This window comes from Pyricularia grisea, chromosome I (assembly GCF_004355905.1).
Source record: "Pyricularia grisea strain NI907 chromosome I, whole genome shotgun sequence".
Taxonomy (NCBI): domain Eukaryota; kingdom Fungi; phylum Ascomycota; class Sordariomycetes; order Magnaporthales; family Pyriculariaceae; genus Pyricularia; species Pyricularia grisea.
In genome coordinates, this window is record NC_044973.1 from 4,437,764 (window position 1) to 4,455,700 (window position 17,937).

Here is a 17,937-nt window from a genome sequence, read left to right on the forward strand (position 1 = left end):
AATGCAGAGAGGTATGGAAGGCTGCAAGTTGACATCCGATGCCCGTGCAAATACCGCCTTTGAGCTTCCAAAATGGGCTGTTCGGTACCATGGTAGACTTATGCAAATATCTGCCGTGTATGCATGGTGTGTATGGCAAAACCTATCATTTGACATCCTTCGTATTGGAGAATGAGACAACCACATGTCGTCATCCGATACCTTAGCAATCGTCAAATAGCACTCGGTATGAAAATATCAAACCTCATGATCTCCGCAAAACTGGCGTCCCTGCACGCCGATATTATTGCAACTTTAGTGTTGTAGTTTGGGGGGCTATTAATATCAGTAGACTGACCAAGCACGTAAGCATTTTATATTACTCAAACATTGGGTTGAGCACGGCCTCCTGCCGATGATAGGCAGGTGTAGTATCACCATCACTAGAAGTCCCCCTTGCTAAATGTTGCGTTCTTTGTTGTGGGTACCTGTTGGGACGCATTCCCTCGGATGGCCTCCCTCCAGCCCTCTGTTCTCGTTTCAACAAAATTGTAGATCACATGCGTATGCAAGGTTGTGATTGAATAAGGAGGTATCAAGAAGAAAGAAGAAAGAAGAGAAGAAAAAAAAGGCTGCCAATGAAACGAGAACACCTGCAGCGGCTCTTTTGGCGTTATTCGTAATATTTTGCATTCATCCTTCATTATTCATAATTCTCCTGTATTTCTCCAAGCCGAGTCTGCTCCATGCTATTAAAATTACGTCACCTAGTCCAACGCTCACTCAGGACTATCATGTATGGTATGAGCGATATCCTAACCGTACTCAGACAGAAGAGTAGCATGAAGAGCTCTGCCGGTATGCTCAGCATGCGTCACCTTTCCCAGGAGGCATAGTGGGTGACTTTTGCCAGATCTGTTCGTGTTGTTTCGGCTCTCTCCCTTTCCGAGCTATTTTTCTCCCTACCTAGTTGAGCAACTTCAGACTTGCATACCCTTGCAGGCACTCAACCTCAGCCTTGCTTCCCTTAGTAGCTCCGAGTGCGCCTCACTCAGGATCGCGGAAATGCAGTCCAGCAAGTCGCCGAGGCCCTCACCAAGCCCCATTGCAACCTCTTCTCTCAATTCAGTCAGCCTCGCTACCCCGGACAGGTAGGCCACTACGCTGTTGTAATTCGCCACGGGATTAAATCCACCAGTGCCCGACAGGCCCGTGTGTGGCTGTAGCTGTGTTTGCAGTGGCGCTGTTGTCGCATGCTCAGCACTGGCATTACCACCACCCCGGCTCCGTAGCGCCCTCACAAATGCCCAGATGCTCAGCGTAGCATAATACATGATCCATGGTCTGTGCGGATCATCCTCACTTCGGCAGCTGTACGTTGAAATCTTGATTGGCGGCAGCCTGTTGCTTTGATTACTAACACCACGGCCGTCATATGCTGACGAAGCCGGAGCCGACAGCAGCTCGCTGCCCGCGACCAAAGGCTGCCTCTGGTCGACCAAGACCTGATACAGCAATTTGAAGGCGTGCAGAACCGCATGCCTCGTCGCCGGGAGACCCGCCCACGTCTTCATGCGCGCCACGACGTTGACATAATCCCGTGTTGACACCTTCCTGCCTAGCAGTTGTTTCGCCCCGGCATACACTTGGCAGTCAACAATGTCGACGTGCAGGCTGATGTGTGCGAGACGGTATAGTACCGCTGCGCTCTGGATGGGCCCATTGTTGGTGTCGGTGGCCTTGCCACCCCCCGCCACCGAGGCGGGGATGCCACCCACGCCGACGGCACCACCTCCCTGAGCGCAGTCGAAACTTCTCTTCCACTCGTCAAACGCACCCAGTAGTGTCTTCCGCCACCCGTCTCTTGTCTCACTGCTACCAGGTGTTGTGAGGTCGAGCCACTTGAGGTGCGGCTCCCTTCGGCTCAGGTGCCAGCCGACGCTGAGCAGGCCGCACATAATGACCATCCTGCCGAAGCTGTGTGTCTGGACTTCGTTGGCGTGGACGGCGCGCTTGAGCCCGTCAAGGAAAGAGATGGGTCGAAGCCCATACATGCGCAGGTTTGCGTCCTTTTCGCGCATAGACTCAGCGCTCGCCGCCGTCCAGAGCTGGTCGTCGCAAGGGAGCGGAAGTCGGATCTCGTGTGGTGCCATGTCAGCCGCATGCCCAAACATTGCGGCATGTACTACATCCATCATGAAGGCGGCGTAGACAACGCGGTGCATAGATTCTGTCTCTGCCCACTTCGTCCACCATGTTTGAGAGTCCATGGTTTGGTTGTTGTTGTTGTTGTTGTTGTTGAGGGTGGCCCCGCTACCGTACTGGTGCTGTTCTGGTGGGGTCTCGCTCCCTGATCTCCCAATTAGCGGGCTTCCGCGCCTGAGAAGGGTGAGTGTAGAAGAGTGATAGATGTGGGCGCGTTCGTGCAGGCGGCGGGAGCTGTACATCTTCTCGTGGAACTCGAGTAGAAGAAGTGCCTGAGCAACGGCCAGGCTGACAGGCGGGGTAGCCTCCTCGGCCGTGACAATCTCCCAGCGCAAGCCCCAGATGATGACATCTGCGAAGCCACCATAATCGGCCAGAGCGCCGCTTGCATCCCGGTTGCGCAGCGAGGCAGCGCCAAGGGCAATCATGACGAGCAGCAAGAGCATCGAGCAGCGATTGCAAAAGAATGTAGGTTCGTGAATTATGGGCAATCGCGAGGAGACGTGTTCCCAGTACTCACGCAGGCAGTCGCGCATCATCTCAAGGTTGAGTGCCGGTGGGTGATCTGGATTGTTTCCCGTCGACACCAAGTTGGAGACCAGGGGCTCGAGTTTTGGATATTTGACGCGGAAGGCCTTGAACCAGCGCAGTATTTCCTGTCGACGGTAGTCGGATAGCAGCTCTTCAGTATCTGTCTGCCGTGGAGGCGTCTCTAGCTGAGACCTGCTTGTTAGAGATTCGTAATCGTAGGGTATGTTTGTGTTGAAAGGCGATTCCAGGCCACCCTCGAGAAATGGGACGTTTGCGACGTTAATATCGTTGTAGTGGCCCTGGGTGTCAAACAACCAAGTTGCGAAATTGTCACGAATCAGTGTGTCTTCGGGAGGGAAGCCCCATGGCATGACGGGCGCCGCCGCTTGCTCGGCTAGGCCTTGTACGTGGCCATAAAACATAGTCTTGCGCGGAAGCAGGTCGTGGGGGTTGCCGGTGCAGTTGTTGTTGTTGTTACTAGTATTGTTATTGCTAGTGGCCGTGACGCTGGCAGTGGCTGCGGTGCTGATGGCGTCTACCATAGTTGGTGACCAGCCTGGTGGTGCGTGGATAGTACCGCCAGCACCTGAAAGTTGACCAACACTCGACTCTGGCGTCATCAGGACAGCATCTTGCGGGACCCGCGGCGAAGGCTGTGTATTTGCATCGGCGCCAGCAGTGGTGGTGGTTGAAACTATTGATTGAACTGAACCACCAGCACAGGCTTGGCCATCTGACTCTGGCTGTGGAACTACATTGGAAGAAGAAAAAGAGCTACGGGCTGCGCCGCGGTGTCTAGGTACATAGGAATAGGAGTGGTGTCTGTTCTTGTGGCGGGCCAACAGGTCGGCGCGCACAAAGCAGTGAGAACATCCATCCTCGTTGCATTCGAAGATCTCGCGCGGGTTGTGGTTTAGTTGATGGCGCTGAAGATGCTCTGCACGTGTGTATAGCTTGCCGCAGCCCTCGACGTCGCACCGGAACCGACGCGGTGCGCCCCTTCGGCTTGCACGGCGGGTTGATGCTGTTGCGGTCGGCCCTGAGGCGGATGCTGATGCCGTTGCTGATGCCTGTGCTCGTGCAAAGTTCGGCGACCCTGACGACCCTGACGGGCGCCGCGCCGCTTCCCGTTCTGCTGCAGGACTCGATGCAGGCTCCGTCGCCTGGGTTTCCTGTCTTCTCGGTGGGGGTTCGGCACGTGTAGACATTTTGGTGCCTGCCTTAGCGACCTTGCCCACCTTTAGTCGGTTTAGATGTGACCCAGAACCAGGTCTTAACTAGATGACTTCTTTTTTCCACTGTAAAACGAGGGGAAATGCAGCTGCATGGCATCTCCCAGTTGCTATATTCAGGTGTTCTATCTCGAGTCTTGTTCACAGCCGTCTCTTGCATCCTCTCTTCCATCTCACTTTGCCCTGGTTGAGGGCCAAGAGGAAGACGGGGACCGAGACTACGCTGGGGATGAAAAATCCGACCCGGAAACAATGGTGATTGTAACACGAACGACAGCCTGAGATGCTGATGCTGCTGCCATCGAAAGAGACTTAGCCCATCCTAGGCTATAACAGATAAATAAAATGATGATAACAATAATAACGGCTGATCCCAGCGAGAGCGTTACCGGCCGCCATCGGAACTTGCTTGGCCGGGGATGAGGGGGCGCTTGGCTTTGGGGCCAGGGGCGCGCGCGCGTGTGGTGCGATGAAAATGGGGATTCATGGCATGGGGCAAGGTAGGTAAGGTAGGTACGGTACTGCAGGCTCAGTTTATGATAGTGAAGGATAAAGAAAGGCGGGGGTGTGACCCTCATCTCATCCTCGGCCCCAGCCAGACCCAGCAAACGCATGGATTGACATAGTACCTGGTGGGGACTAGGGATGAACGTTGTGAAAGGGACGGACTGCAAAAAGATGCAGGCTCTATTCTACCTACAAAGATCAAATTCAGTATTTCAACTTGGTATCAGACTTTCGGATTCATATGCCCTCATACCTTTTTTTAATATTTGGAGCGCTCAAACATATCTACATAGGCATGGATGGATGTATGCGAATTAAATTGTCTTGTTCGCACGAGGTACCTTGGGTACCTATGTGCCTTTTCAGGTACCTTACTTTGTTGCAAACCCCCACCTTCCCACGCACAACCCCCCACGCACAAGTAGCACACACGGTGTCGCAGGCGTGGGGGCGGGCTTCACTGACATTTACTATGGTACCAAATCTCTTTTCAGATTTCCCCCAGTCCCCGACATCGAAACATAGATTGCCTTGATGCATAGGTACAAAGGCCTCTATGCCACGGTTAAGACCACAAAACCCTGGGCATTTGCGTACCCAAACAATCACAAATTCCCCGGAAAGTTGCATTCATCATTATTCTAAGTTTTAGTGCATATGTGACCCAGTGCTCTTAATTTTTGTATTTTATTCTTCCTACACAACCAAATCCGTGCTTTTTTGTAACCTACATCCTGATTCGCAGAAAATTTAGGTATCTTAAATGCTTTCATTTGCGTCATTTTCAGCTATTTATTTGATTCTTATCAGACTATGTGCTATATTTCTTACAGACCTGTTGACTGGTTGTACCAACAGAGAGCCGGTTTGGCATTCGGGATAAGTGGCTCGCTGTGCATTTGTTCTGGTTTCGCAAGAGATTTACGGCTTTCCTGTGTCATTCCTAGACAAACTGTCCTTCACTTGATACTTATTCTTTTTTTCCTTTTTTTTTTCTTTTTCTTCAAAGGATTATTACCCAGATCAGCAAGGACACACGTGATCACCTATCCTCCCTGCCCTTTTATAGCCCCCGAGGATGTCATGGAATCACCATTTCGCCATCCAGCATCCTACTTCTCTCAGGATTGGCTGACATCACCAGCCTTCATCACAACTACCTCCTCTTCTCCTTCATCTTCTCCGTCCTTCCCACTAGCCCCACCAACGCCCATCCCCTCTACCGCACCCCCTAGCCCCATCTCCCCGTCATCCGTCTCGAGCTTCTTGGCCTGCTCCAGAAAATAGTCAACCACTTTCACATGGTCGTTGAAACTTGCTAGATCCAGTGGCACGTAGTTCTTGTCGTTCGCTAACGCCGGGCTCGCCCCCGCGTCCACAAGCACCTTGACGACCTCGAGGTGTCCACCCAGCGATGCCCAATGCAGACCCGTGTTGCCGTACTCGTTGGCTGCGTCCAAGTATTCCTGCCTCTCCGTGGCCGGGCGTTTTCCGAACAAGCTGATAAGGTACTTGACGATTTCTTGATTTTTGGTTGTGTTGTGATATCGCGACCCTTGTTAGCATGCGGCTGTAGACATATACTAGATGGAAGGAGGAAATGTGGTTCTCGGCTCAAAACTATAACAGTGCGGAAGAACAGCAGAGGGAATGAGAAAGAGGTTGACGGAGAAGACGATAAAGACGGGAGAAAGACAGTATGAATATGAATATGAACAGGATTTAAAATGCACCCACCTAGGTGCCCATTCCCTGTCGCCATATGCAAACAAGTCGACTTTCCCTCATCTCTGGCTTGCAAAAGTATTTCGGCGTCGCTGACGCCTTCCCGGGTTGCAAGCGTCGAGATAAGTTCCGTCAGCTCCGTCGCCTCACCCGCTCGCGCCAAGTAGACGAGGTCGTCAATCTCCTCTTCGCTCAGTTTGGGAGCCATCTTCAGCAGAAAGAGTTTTGTAATTTCTGGACAAAGAAGGAAAGCTGAAATCTTCAGATAACGTGCGCTTTAAGATTTGTTTTCTCTATTTTGCCTTTGCTTTTGTTGTTGTTTTAATTGTATGTTTCTTGTCTTGGTTTGTTTTTTTCCTCTTTTTTCTTCCTGTTGGAGGGGTTCTTTTACATTTTTCCAACTTCCTTAGTTCGCCCACCACTCCACTGTCATTGCGTGTATGGGCAAAATTTCTGGTCGGCAAGCAAAAAAAAAAAAAAGAATTCACAGCACAGTGTTTAATTTACGATACACCGTGCAATCGGCCCTCATCAATATCTTCATGAACGATCCGTCGTGAATGCGAGCTCTACTCCATGCGAGCACCATTACAAGAATAATTAGATACAGGCTCTGACAGACCCGAATTTGCTTTGGAGTTTGCTTCAAGATTATATTGTCTCGTCTAGGTCTCATTTCTAACCATGTGCATCGGACCGGTAGCCAAGTCTCGTTTGGCTATGCACCCATCAGCTGGGCGCAAAGTTTGTTGTCAATCCACTCGGTAATATCCCCAAGATTGTCAACAGCTTGTATCTCGGCCTTGACATTGAGCATAAGCATGACCTGAAGCTCGCGCAAGTGCTCTTCATGTTCTCCCCTCATATCTAATGATCCAGATAGCCTTGAAACCATCTCATGGGCAAGTTTACGGTCCCTGGTTGTCAGCTGGGACGTGCTTGCTTCGAAATCGTTCTGTCGTGGCATAGAAAATCCTGGCCGACTTCTGACCTGTACTACGTCCAATCTTGAGTGTGCTACATATTGGAGAGTACTTGAGTTAGATAGAGGCTCCTGGTCTCAGCGTCGCAGCCCTTGGTATGGAGGGCCGCAGCTTCTTGGCTTGGAAAGTCTTCCTTGTTGAGGGTGACTTTCTTTGTGATGGCACGTACCTTCAATGTTGATTTGGGAGCCATCATCCTGCAAGAGACTGTTGCATGGTCTCAGATAGTGCTGTTTGACGTCCGAAAAGCGAATTCCTATCCACTCGATGCTGTTCACAGCCGATCGTCTCTCGTGCTCCAAAGAAGAGCTGCCGTATTTATACGTGCACAGTATTCTGATCCCGTCAGGGTCATAATCGACCAAGGTGTAAATCGGGATCCACGGACGCGCGTCTCGAAGACAATACACCAGGTTCCTCGTATTGAGGTCCGGATAGCCTTTTCCCTGTGACGATCAAAAGGTTGTGATTAGCCAGACCGTCCCTCAGTTGAGGCTATGCCAGCCAAACTTTTAGGGCGGTGACTTGCTGTGATCATGATACCCGGCCCGGCGCGCGAGTTCCTGAAGAACTGGGAAGACGCAAGAGTCCTGAAAGTTGCCTTGCAAAACGAATGTCAGTGTTGTGAGCACCAATATTTCTGCAGATGTATTCCGCTCACTTCTTTCTCGATAATCAAGACCCAACATGCGGAAGGGAACTCAATTTGACCTAGTCCTTCTGTTGAGCAAATAATTGTTCCCTGGATAAGTATTCCAATCAATTTGATGACAAGACCAGAAGCAATCCATTCAGGAGTATGTTATCGGGGTGATTACCTCAGTCCGCATGTGGTCGCAAGAGACCATCGTGCCATCATTGAGGACAAAGGAAATTGGCCCTATGACCAGACCCTTGCCAGCGGCGGTCTTCAGATGGGTCAGCCGTTGCCATCAGATACTGCTACTGCTACTGCTCTGGGCGACTGACAATGTTCAATGAATGTCGCCCAACTCCGAGTGTGAATGCCACATCATCTACCAGTCGATCAACAACAGCTTGGTCGCGGAATAGAGCTTTGGCTTGGTAAAATATGTTCCTGGTGCGCAATTAGTAAGTGTATCCATCCCTCTGCGTACCTTGTTGGTTTCGCGTCAGCCAAAAAGAACTACATCCGATGTTATTAACACACCTTTTTGTTACAATATTGCCACTTATGAGAGCCTGGTGTGACATCTCCAGAATGCACAGTACCCGGGCTACAGAAATATGATAATTTAAATACAGCTCGCAGAAATGTAATTTGCCGCTTCCCCGGGGTGGGCAAAGGAATCTTACCAAACGACCTTGCCTCAGAAACACTGCGTCCTGGAAATCTTAGCCGGCTGTTGATGTCACGTGTGCCTCTGACACGACAATACGGAATAGTTAATTCCCTGCCCTGCTGTATATCGACTGCAATCGACTCGAAGATGGCTTCAATCTGCGAGATCACAGTCACAGGATGGCTCTCTGCATTGCTAGGTGACCGGCTGGCAGTATGGATGATAGCCTGTTGCTGTACATATTCATTGCCGTGTTCCACAAACCGCTCAGCGCTCTGGCTTCTGTCCCGAGAATATCGGCTATCAGAACCTTGATCTTGCATGGCAAGCTCTTGACGATTCTCACTAGCTCGAGTATTTTGACTGTTCGCTTGATCTTGGGGTTCCACGGGAACAGAGGACAGCAGCAGCCACCTCGGAGGCTTGCGGACACGCCCCGAGCGCCTGAGCATCATGTCTGATGGCAAGTCAGGAAGGGGGATGCGAATCGATCGTGTTCGGGTTTGACTCGAATATACAAAGTGAACATGGATGGGTACGTGAAAACCGGCCGGCACTAAAGTTTGCAAAGCCTATATCCGTACCGCTTATGGACACATGCTGGCGGGAGGCGGAAAATAAGCATTTCTAAGTTTTTTTTTTGGTCTTTTTTTTACGACGATTTCGTAAACGAGCCTGGTCATCAGCAGGCATTACAGGTGTTTCTGCTCTCTCAAAGGGCAGTTACCGATCCGAGTACTGTTGGATGGCAAACGTTCACCAAACAAACCGACGTTTTTCATCTCTTTGTGGAAGGAAAGACCCTTCTGGATTCGTGGGGCCCTGGTGGGGTGAGGTGGACCCTTTTCTGCGAGCAAGGGTTCTTTCTTGTTGGGCGGGGCGGCGGTCCGAGTCCAATCTCAATTTTAATACCCGTCTTGCCGTCCATCAGGGCTGTTCCATATGAAGGGCCGCTAGCTACCACTGCTAGGTGGTTCAGGCCAATTTCGGTGCAGATCGGGATTTTCAGTATTTTTACGAAGCTTGGGAACTCAGATATTCGCAGTTCGAGCGCTCACAAATACAAAACGGAGCTGCAATCATCCTCTGCCCCATTCATTCATTCGTTATGGGTGAGGCTAAAGCCACAGGCGTGGCTCTCAACAGCACAGACAGCAATGGTGTCCGGCGCGGTTCTATGAAACGTTCGGCCGCCACTAATGCTGAAGATTCAAGTTGGAAGCGACCCAAACTTGCTGAAAAGACAGATACATCACGCTGGCGCATGCTAGATGACGAGGGTCGACACACCTGGCATTATCTCGAGGATGACGAGGCTGTCAAGGAATGGCCGCAGAGCTACGCTGATAAATGGTACCTGGGCCTGCCTATGGTGAGCATCCCCTCCATTGTGGCGGACGTCGTACGGCAAGTCCAGTCGCTAATCGATGTGTCATATCTGCTAGGACCTACCGACACTCCCCGAACCCAAGAAACCTCTCGATGCTGTCGTCAACGGCCTCGATTTCTTCGAAAAGCTGCAGCTACCGCCTGGCAACTGGGGCTGCGAATATGGCGGGCCCATGTTCCTCATGCCTGGTTTTGTCATTGGCTGGTACGTGACCAAGACGCCGATTTCATGGCCTGTTGCTACCGAGATCAAGAACTATCTCTTCGCGCGCGCGAATGTAGAGGATGGTGGATGGGGCTTACATATTGAGGGCGAGAGCACTGTGTTTGGCACAGTTTTGAACTACACCACCCTGAGGATCGTTGGCGTGGATGCAGACCATCCTGTCATGGTCAAGGCCCGCGCAACCCTTCATAAGCTCGGCGGCACGACCCAGGCGCCGCACTGGGCAAAATTTTGGCTCGCTGTTCTGGGCGTCGTTCCTTGGGACCTGGTGAACCCAGTGCCGCCCGAGATCTGGCTGCTGCCCGATTGGGTGCCCTTTGCCCCATGGCGCTGGTGGATCCATATGCGAATGGTGTTCCTACCAATGTCATATATATACTCGAAAAGATGGCAGGGTGAGACGACGGATCTTGTGAAAGAGCTCAGACAGGAGCTGTTTGTTGAGCCATACGAGAATATCAACTGGGCAGCAAATAGAGACAGTATTGCCCCACGGGACAACTATCATCCCAAGACTTGGCTACTCGGCGTTGCAAACTGGGCCATTGTCAACGTTTGGAACCCATTTTTGCGCCCTAACTTCCTCAAGAGAAGGGCGGAAGATTGGGTCAGCAAGCTGGTCGACATGGAGGACGAGAATACGGATTATGCCGACCTAGCGCCCGTGAACAGCGCTATGAACATGGTTGTTTGCTACATCAAGGATGGGCCGGACTCATACGCCGTCAAGAGACACCGCGAGAGGTCACAGGAGTTCCTTTGGGTGAACAAAGAAGGCTTGATGGTCAATGGCACAAACGGGGTTCAATGTTGGGATACGGCCTTTGCCATACAGGCTGTAATGGATGCAGGTCTGACAGAAGATCGCCGCTGGAAGCCAATGCTGCTCAAAGCTCTTGAGTTCCTCGACGATCAGCAGATCCGTGAGAACTGCAAATGGCAGGATGAATCATACAGGCACCCTCGCAAAGGCGCGTGGGGTTTCAGTAACAAGGACCAAGGTTATGCCGTCAGCGACTGCATTTCCGAGGCCCTGAAATCCGTCATCATACTGCAGAAGACTCCGGGATACCCACAACTCATCAGTGATAGGAGAATCTTCGACGCGATTGACACGCTGCTTACCTACCAGACGGAAAACGGAGGATGTGCTTCGTACGAACCGCCGCGTGGTAGTGAAAAGTTGGAGATGCTGAACGCTGCCGAGGTCTTTGGACGCATCATGGTTGAGTATCTATACCCCGAATGTACCACCGCCTGCGTCACAGCCCTGTCACTTTTCCACAAGCACTGGCCGGACTACAGGGCTTCCGAGGTCAAAACGTTCATTCACAAAGCCGTGAACTGGATCAAGTCAGATCAGAGGCCGGATGGTAGTTGGTATGGCAGCTGGGGTATATGCTTCACATATGCTGGCATGTTTGCCTTGGAGAGTCTGGCTAGCATTGGTGAGACCTATCGGGATAGCGAGAGCTCAAGGAAGGGCTGCGACTTTTTGGTGTCCAAGCAGCGTGAGGATGGTGGTTGGTCTGAGAGCTACAGAGTAAGTCATTATCCCACATCATGGCCACTCATCAACGCCACGCGGCCCACAAGACAAACTAATACATCCTGATCTTGAAATCACAGGCTTGCGAGGAAGCCAAGTATCACGAGCATCCTATGGGATCACTTGTGGTGCAGACTGCATGGGCCATCATTGGTCTAATGAAGGCTGACTACCCAGATATCGAACCCATCCGCAAAGGCGTGAAGCTCATTATGCAACGCCAGCAGCCCAACGGCGAGTGGCTTCAGGAGGCCATAGAGGGCGTATTCAACAAGAGCTGCATGATTTCGTATCCAAACTACAAGTTCACTTTCACCTTGAAGGCTCTGGGAATGTTTGCCAAAAGATACCCGAATGAGACGGTTGTCTAAGGGACAGGTGAAATTTTTCGAATCGGATGATTTTATTGAGGTGAATCAAGTACCTAGGTAGGTAATTAATTGCAGGTAGTCATGACAGTATAGTACATATGGACACGGAAATTTTCAATATTGGACGTGGGACCACGGTTTGGTTGCCCGATAATTAGTAAATTACACTCGATGCCATGGTGACACACCTACTGCTCAAATCTAAGTACCTCCTACCTTGACTACTAGGTAAGGTAGGTGGCAAGATGAGATCAAATTATTGGCAAGTGCTCCTTGAAGGTGGGGTGGTTCCTCCCATGCATCTCGGATGGTGTGAGTGGAGGAGCTACCCAGTTCCCCGCTTCTATGCAGTTGGGTTGCTTCGAGCAAGCTCCGAAAGCTTCCATCTCAAGTTTGGTTGCATGCTTGTTGGAAACACTTTGATACGGTCGATACACATCTATCGTCTACAAAAACAAAATAACACATACCTACTTTACTCCTACACTGGATATTGTCTCGGAATTTAAGAGAAAAAGAAAAAGAAAAAAGGAGAACAAAAAAAACCAGCAAAAACAGATTGCACCATCTTGGTTGGCATCCGACTACAATTTTCGGCTGCAAGCCGTCTGTCTGATCTGGCCAATATCATGGAGTTCGTCAACGCCAACAAGGGCATAGCCCTCTGCAAGGAGGGCAACTATGCGGACGCGATCCCACATTTGACAAAGGCCATTGCCGTCACCATGTCTCCGATCTGGCTTCTCGCCCGCGCCGAGGCATACACTAAAACATCACAGTTTGAGCGCGCCCTCGTTGACGCCGAGCATGCGTACAACATTGCCGCTGGGCGGCAGCATTCGCAGAGGCTCGAGCAGATGCTCGAGGCACAGTATCGGCGCGGCGTGGCTCTCTTCCGGCTGGGGAGATACGCCGACGCCGACGCCTGTCTGTTGTGGGCAGTCAGGCTGGGCAGTGGAGCTTCGGCCCGCGAGGAGGATCCAGCGTTGGCCAAGGTTGATGGCGACGGCTTCTACAATTGCACGTTGGAGCAGGCCGAGAAGGAAAAGCCTGTTTCCCCGGGAAAGGGCAATGTGAACCAGGATGATCTGACCAAGAGCAGAAAATGGGTCAGGGCACATTCTATGCGGCAGATGTGTTTATCTAGCATGGCGAAGTTGCCATCCGATGCGATCGAAAGGAAGTTGACTGTTACCAGGACGCCAAACCCGCCGGCATTGGTGGACGGGGAGCACCGTCTGGATGGAAGCAAGAACGCTTCTGAAAAGGGACCAGGTGGAAGCCAGGGGCCCGCAGCGGCAGAGACTGGCGCCACGGCCGCAAAACCTCAGCAGCTTCGGGTTGACTTTTTCCAAAGCTCTGCCAACGTCACCCTAAGCATCTTTTGCAAAGGAGTCGACAAGAAATCGTTCCGCGCCGAAGCCGACTCAAGGACCATTGTGCTACATAATATGCCCAAAGAAGGTGATCCGCCGGTGAAGCTCACCTTGGCTTATGAAATTGAGCCTGGCACCATCAAGCAGTTCGTCGGGTCTGTCAAGGTTGAGTTAACGCTAGTCAAGGCACAGCCGGGAGAGAAATGGAAAACGTGGGGTACCATGACCGACTCGGCCGACCTTACATCAACATCCCAACCGAAGGACTCGGTGCGGTCTGAACCCGACGTGGAAGATGAGCCGCCAAAGCCCGAGCCGATACCGGATTGGGTCCTCCAGAACAAGCCGCCGCCCTACCCAACTAGTTCCAAGAGCGGGCCCAAGAACTGGGAGAAGCTCGACGATGACCATGAGGAGCCTCAGGATGTGAACCATTTCTTCGAGGAGCTGTACAAGGGCGCGACACCCGAGGCTAAGCGTGCCATGATGAAGAGCTTCACTGAAAGCAATGGAACGGAGCTGAGCATGGACTGGTCGGATGTTGCCAATCGTCAGGTTGAGGTTCATCCACCCGAGGGTGTTGACGTGAAGAATTGGGATGGGACTAAGCGGAAGTAACAAGGTGAACTTTATGCAGCAAGCAAATTAGCCTGGGTAGGTGAAGGGACCTTATCGACATGGTATAAACAAAACACAGCAGGTTCAGGGGTCCTTGGTGGAAATTAATACAACAACTTGGTCAGGTTCTGATACAGTGCTTTGGCGGTCATGAGAATAGAAACTTTGGCAGGGACGAAGGTGAGGTATAGCAGTATGAATATGTACTCAGTTGACGTTTTTACGGGGTCAATCAAGCCCATCAGGCCGCATCTCCTTTCCAAATCTTGCGACTAAGCTCCTTGTCCTCGACAAGCCACCCCTTCAGGCATTCAGCCCTAGGCTCCAGTTCGTCTGACCCGTCCTGCTCGAGAATTATCAACTCAGGGTTCTGCACCATCATCCCAACATCTCTGTCTTCGCTATCCAGTCTTGCATCATGCCCAAGCAGCAAGTCTGCAAGCATCCTTCCGAATACCACACTCCCCCACTTGTCTAGGTGCGTCGTGTCACCAGGACTGCTGTTATACTTCTTGCTGGCTCCCGCTCCAATGGCCTGGATATAGCTGGCGCTCGCCTGGTTCAGGTCAACAAATCTCGCGCCGGAATTGGCCGCAGCCGTCTTGGCCAAGCTCCGCTCAACTCCAAGAGAATCTACAAGCGTTCCGTTGTCCCAGAAATCTCTCCTCGAGAGCGGGCTCAGTATTACTGGCAGCCCCCCTGCGGCAGTAACATCAATAGCAAAATTCTCCAAGTTTGACTGGAACTGTTCTCTCGAGACGCCTCGGGATGGAAGTTGGTCGTTGTGCCCAAACTGAATCGTCACGACGCAGCTGCTGTTTGCGCTGTTTTGGTGAACCGACGACAGCACACGTGCCCACTCTCCTGCTTCGACAAAAGATGCCGTGGTCGCGCCGTTGATGCCGTGATTGACGCCCCAGGCTCCCGCCGTGTCGTTGAGATAAGACAGAAACCCCGTGCCCCAGCCGCCGCCGTTCGGACTCTGTATAGCTGTTGTCGAATCACCAGCTAGGAAGAATGCGAAAGGTTTGGTCTGGCAGCGCTGCTGTTGGGGGCCCTCTGCAGGTGCGGCTCCCACATGGGCCATGAGTGGCATCGCTCCAACGAGGGAGGCAGCTGCCATAAGATGGATGAAAGGAGTCCAGGATCTCATCATTAATTTCTATGTCTTTGATGCCTGTGCTATGCGTTGCTTTTTGCGATATGAAGGGGTTTGTTCAACTTGGTTTCTCGATACCGGCCGGGTTTCTGTCCTTCGGCAATATGAACCCGATGTGCGAATGCTCCTTCGCGACTAGAAAAGCAGTGCTATATAATCATATAACAAAACATAAAAATGCAGCCCATTTGCAATTCGAATTCTCGCAATCAGTGATGCGAGTCTTGACATGATGGCCGACTACCGTCCATTAGTAGACCGGCCGATCATGAGACCGGCGTTTAGTGCATATTCAGTGCGCGCGGCGTTTCACTAGACACGCCCGTTTCGATTCAAAAAGTCACGCGCGTAGTGTCTCGTGTCAGTTACTCGGTGCATGGAAGGATGTATTCATTAATTATTCAAATTTCAACATTGCCCGAACTTTGGCTATTAACTCGGGGCGAACTATATGCAGCTTTTTAGCATCATGATTCGTCCATGCTTCACAAGAAAAAGCATCCAATCCTGTGATCGCCGTAGTACCGACTGCCCATCCCCATGTGCCCACAGCCTTCGTGCGGCATCGGCTACCGATTGCGGTTTGAGGACCAACGCCTAACCATCACTTCCCTCACTTTGTACTGCTCCAGCAGGCCAGAAATGCCCCCCTTGTTTGGGTCTGATACCAAGTCGACGGTTGAGGGCGGCGGGATGTCTACGTAGACAAGAACCAGACTTTTGAGCACGTGAGAAAGAACCCGTTGGATTCCATGTAGCCAGAACCAAGATACATTTTGCTGCGGGTGTCTGCGCTCCTCAAGGTTCCAATCTGGATGTGAATAAGATGGAAGCACCATGAGGCCAAATTCAGCATGATCAAATACGGGTCCGCGCCGGTAAAGGAGCAAGTCAACTCCGAACTTGACGCCCTCGCGAGGAACCCAGCCAAGTGATCGAAAGTGATGGAACACAACGTAATGAACAAGAAAAGGGTCATCGGTGCGTAGACCAGAGGATCCATGGCTCGACAATCGTGGCGGGAAATAGTAGTGGTCGGCAAACAGGTGCAGAAGCTCCAAGTTTGTCATTTTTGACTGCGTTTTTGGGTCTACGACTTCCAGTGCGCCGATGGCAAAGGAAAGGTAAAATGCTTCCTGTGCAGATAACTGTAGGTGCTCGAGGTCTCGAGTCTCGTCAAGAGGCGCGCTGCGCGAAATATCACTACCTGGACCTGTGTGCACTGGTGCTGTTTTCACAGAATCCTTCAGAAGTTGTGATTGAGACCCTCCAGGACTAGGCGCATCGTTTTGGTCAAATGTGGTCGAGACGACGCCACCTGAGAAACGGACATTCTTCTGCTTCTTAAGCAGATGGTGCAGACCTTCAATTTTGTGAGACGGTGGGTGGGTACTACCATTGGACTTTGGAGCACCATTGATCTGGGACTGTTCTGCTGAGGTTGCCAGATCGTAGGACAATCCGCTTGTGCCGTTGGCTAGTCCGCTGGTGGAATTGGGTATCAAGGTTGCGACCTCCAGATCCGACGCTGAGTTGGGCAATCGAAGAAGTTCAAGAGGACCCACTGGAGGGACGATGGCTTGCAGGGCATGGGATGCGGGTAGGACAACAGCAGCTAGACTTTCCTCCAGGCGAGTCTGTTCTATAATCTCCTGCTCAAGTCTTGCCCGTTCCCATTTGGCCCGAAGACGTTCTTCTCTTCTCTTATTTGTGTTTTGTTCTGCAACACTGACGGAATCGACACCACGGCGGTTCATCTCTCGCTTCAGCCAGTTTGGCTCGCTGCGGCTCAGACTTCCTTTTCCAAAGAAGCCCTGCTCCCACAGAGCTCTTATGGCTATAGCATCTGAGATGTTGACGGACCTTGTCTCTGGCGACCACTCGCCCTGGTACAACTTGGAGGGTTCATTCGGCGGCCTGGCAAAGACTGTCTGCTTCAACCATATATAGACGAGATGCGCGAGAGACAGCGGGTTACTCGGGTAAAAGCTTGGCAAGGGAAAAGTCCTGATGGGAGCTGGTAGTGCATAGACCTGGTGGATTGGAACCCTGGGTGTCGAAGGCTTTTTGAAAACAGGTGCTCTCGTGTTAGGTGAGTCTGAGCTGGTTCTGGTGTTTTTCTCAGCCATTTTCGACTTTTAGCATGTTGGCACTGTTGCAGACAGGAAATTGTAAGTCAAACAACCTTCGGCCAAGTTGGCATGCTTTGGGGGTGAGAAGCCAGCAAGTACTCTACCTACCTAGGTAAGGTACCTAGGATGGAAGAATGAATGAAATTACCATGACAGCATTACCACTTGGCATGCGCCCACATGGCAAAGTGCGATCGCTCAGATACCGTTGTAGTCTATAATAAGAGGCACTCATTGAGAGCTACTAAGTAGGTCTCTCAGCACCAATAATGAAGTCATCACCGCAATCGGTGCACTTGCACATTAGGGTAGTCTAGAAATGCGTGGCTACCAAGCTGGCAGATTAGAAGGCCATGATGCCAAACGAATGGCGACTTACCGAGGTGAGGGAAGGTCCCTCTGCGATACCGGCAGAGGCTGTTTGGAAACGGCCATTCAAGACCTATAAGTATGCATCAGCAGGCTGAAGCAGATATTTTTTTCTTTGGTATGTGTTTTGGATCAAAGACGGAGGACGGTGTCGGGGATGATCTGATCTGCAGATGGGAGAATTTGTAGGTGAAAGTTTTTTTCCCCTTTTTTTTTCTTTTTCTGCCAGTCCCCTCACTGGGGTTCCCTCGGCACGGGCCAGTAGCACTTGGCAACTGGATA

General features: G+C 51.5%; 7 protein-coding genes across 7 annotated transcripts; 2 read left to right on the plus strand and 5 right to left on the minus strand.

Moving 5' to 3' along the window:
• Window positions 1-959: 959 nt before the first annotated feature.
• On the minus strand, window positions 960-3,923 carry PgNI_06402 (uncharacterized protein; the record flags this gene model as incomplete). The annotated part of the gene is made up of 1 exon (XM_031126426.1): window positions 960-3,923. One exon carries the CDS (start codon window positions 3,921-3,923, stop codon window positions 960-962), a length of 2,964 nt encoding a protein of 987 aa, XP_030982522.1.
• A 1,130-nt stretch (window positions 3,924-5,053) lies between these two features.
• On the minus strand, window positions 5,054-6,560 carry PgNI_06403 (uncharacterized protein). The gene is made up of 2 exons (XM_031126427.1): window positions 6,192-6,560; window positions 5,054-5,976 (listed from the first exon to the last, which is right to left on the minus strand). Exons 1-2 carry the CDS (start codon window positions 6,385-6,387, stop codon window positions 5,576-5,578), a joined length of 597 nt encoding a protein of 198 aa, XP_030982521.1. The 5' UTR covers window positions 6,388-6,560; the 3' UTR covers window positions 5,054-5,575.
• A 263-nt stretch (window positions 6,561-6,823) lies between these two features.
• Window positions 6,824-9,058, minus strand: PgNI_06404 (uncharacterized protein). The gene is made up of 8 exons (XM_031126428.1): window positions 8,480-9,058; window positions 8,334-8,400; window positions 8,132-8,240; window positions 7,981-8,070; window positions 7,824-7,904; window positions 7,673-7,763; window positions 7,332-7,601; window positions 6,824-7,196 (listed from the first exon to the last, which is right to left on the minus strand). Exons 1-8 carry the CDS (start codon window positions 8,919-8,921, stop codon window positions 6,898-6,900), a joined length of 1,449 nt encoding a protein of 482 aa, XP_030982516.1. The 5' UTR covers window positions 8,922-9,058; the 3' UTR covers window positions 6,824-6,897.
• Window positions 9,059-9,389: 331 nt separating this feature from the next.
• Window positions 9,390-12,132, plus strand: PgNI_06405 (uncharacterized protein). Its single transcript, XM_031126429.1, has 3 exons — window positions 9,390-9,838; window positions 9,912-11,624; window positions 11,711-12,132. Exons 1-3 carry the CDS (start codon window positions 9,575-9,577, stop codon window positions 11,999-12,001), a joined length of 2,268 nt encoding a protein of 755 aa, XP_030981912.1. The 5' UTR covers window positions 9,390-9,574; the 3' UTR covers window positions 12,002-12,132.
• Window positions 12,133-12,630: 498 nt separating this feature from the next.
• Window positions 12,631-13,995, plus strand: PgNI_06406 (uncharacterized protein; the record flags this gene model as incomplete). Its single annotated transcript, XM_031126430.1, has 1 exon — window positions 12,631-13,995. One exon carries the CDS (start codon window positions 12,631-12,633, stop codon window positions 13,993-13,995), a length of 1,365 nt encoding a protein of 454 aa, XP_030982519.1.
• Window positions 13,996-14,236: 241 nt separating this feature from the next.
• PgNI_06407 (uncharacterized protein) lies at window positions 14,237-15,082 on the minus strand (the record flags this gene model as incomplete). Its single annotated transcript, XM_031126431.1, has 1 exon — window positions 14,237-15,082. One exon carries the CDS (start codon window positions 15,080-15,082, stop codon window positions 14,237-14,239), a length of 846 nt encoding a protein of 281 aa, XP_030982517.1.
• Window positions 15,083-15,723: 641 nt separating this feature from the next.
• PgNI_06408 (uncharacterized protein) lies at window positions 15,724-17,283 on the minus strand (the record flags this gene model as incomplete). The annotated part of the gene is made up of 1 exon (XM_031126432.1): window positions 15,724-17,283. One exon carries the CDS (start codon window positions 17,281-17,283, stop codon window positions 15,724-15,726), a length of 1,560 nt encoding a protein of 519 aa, XP_030982514.1.
• Window positions 17,284-17,937: the final 654 nt, after the last annotated feature.

What these genes read in the sequence shown, in the direction of transcription:
- PgNI_06403 (XM_031126427.1), bottom strand. Translation starts at nt 6,387, where the DNA reads ATGGCTCCCAAACTGAGCGAAGAGGAGATTGACGACCTCGTCTACTTG. An exon ending in GACAGGGAATGGGCACCTAG is followed by an intron (nt 5,977 to 6,191) that starts GTGGGTGCATTT and finishes CCAAAAATCAAG; the next exon opens with AAATCGTCAAGTACCTTATC.
- PgNI_06404 (XM_031126428.1), bottom strand. Translation starts at nt 8,921, where the DNA reads ATGATGCTCAGGCGCTCGGGGCGTGTCCGCAAGCCTCCGAGGTGGCTG. An exon ending in GGCAATATTGTAACAAAAAG is followed by an intron (nt 8,241 to 8,333) that starts GTGTGTTAATAA and finishes ATTGCGCACCAG; the next exon opens with GAACATATTTTACCAAGCCA. An exon ending in CTCCCAAATCAACATTGAAG is followed by an intron (nt 7,197 to 7,331) that starts GTACGTGCCATC and finishes TCCAATATGTAG; the next exon opens with CACACTCAAGATTGGACGTA.
- PgNI_06405 (XM_031126429.1), top strand. Translation starts at nt 9,575, where the DNA reads ATGGGTGAGGCTAAAGCCACAGGCGTGGCTCTCAACAGCACAGACAGC. An exon ending in GGTACCTGGGCCTGCCTATG is followed by an intron (nt 9,839 to 9,911) that starts GTGAGCATCCCC and finishes CATATCTGCTAG; the next exon opens with GACCTACCGACACTCCCCGA. An exon ending in GTTGGTCTGAGAGCTACAGA is followed by an intron (nt 11,625 to 11,710) that starts GTAAGTCATTAT and finishes TTGAAATCACAG; the next exon opens with GCTTGCGAGGAAGCCAAGTA.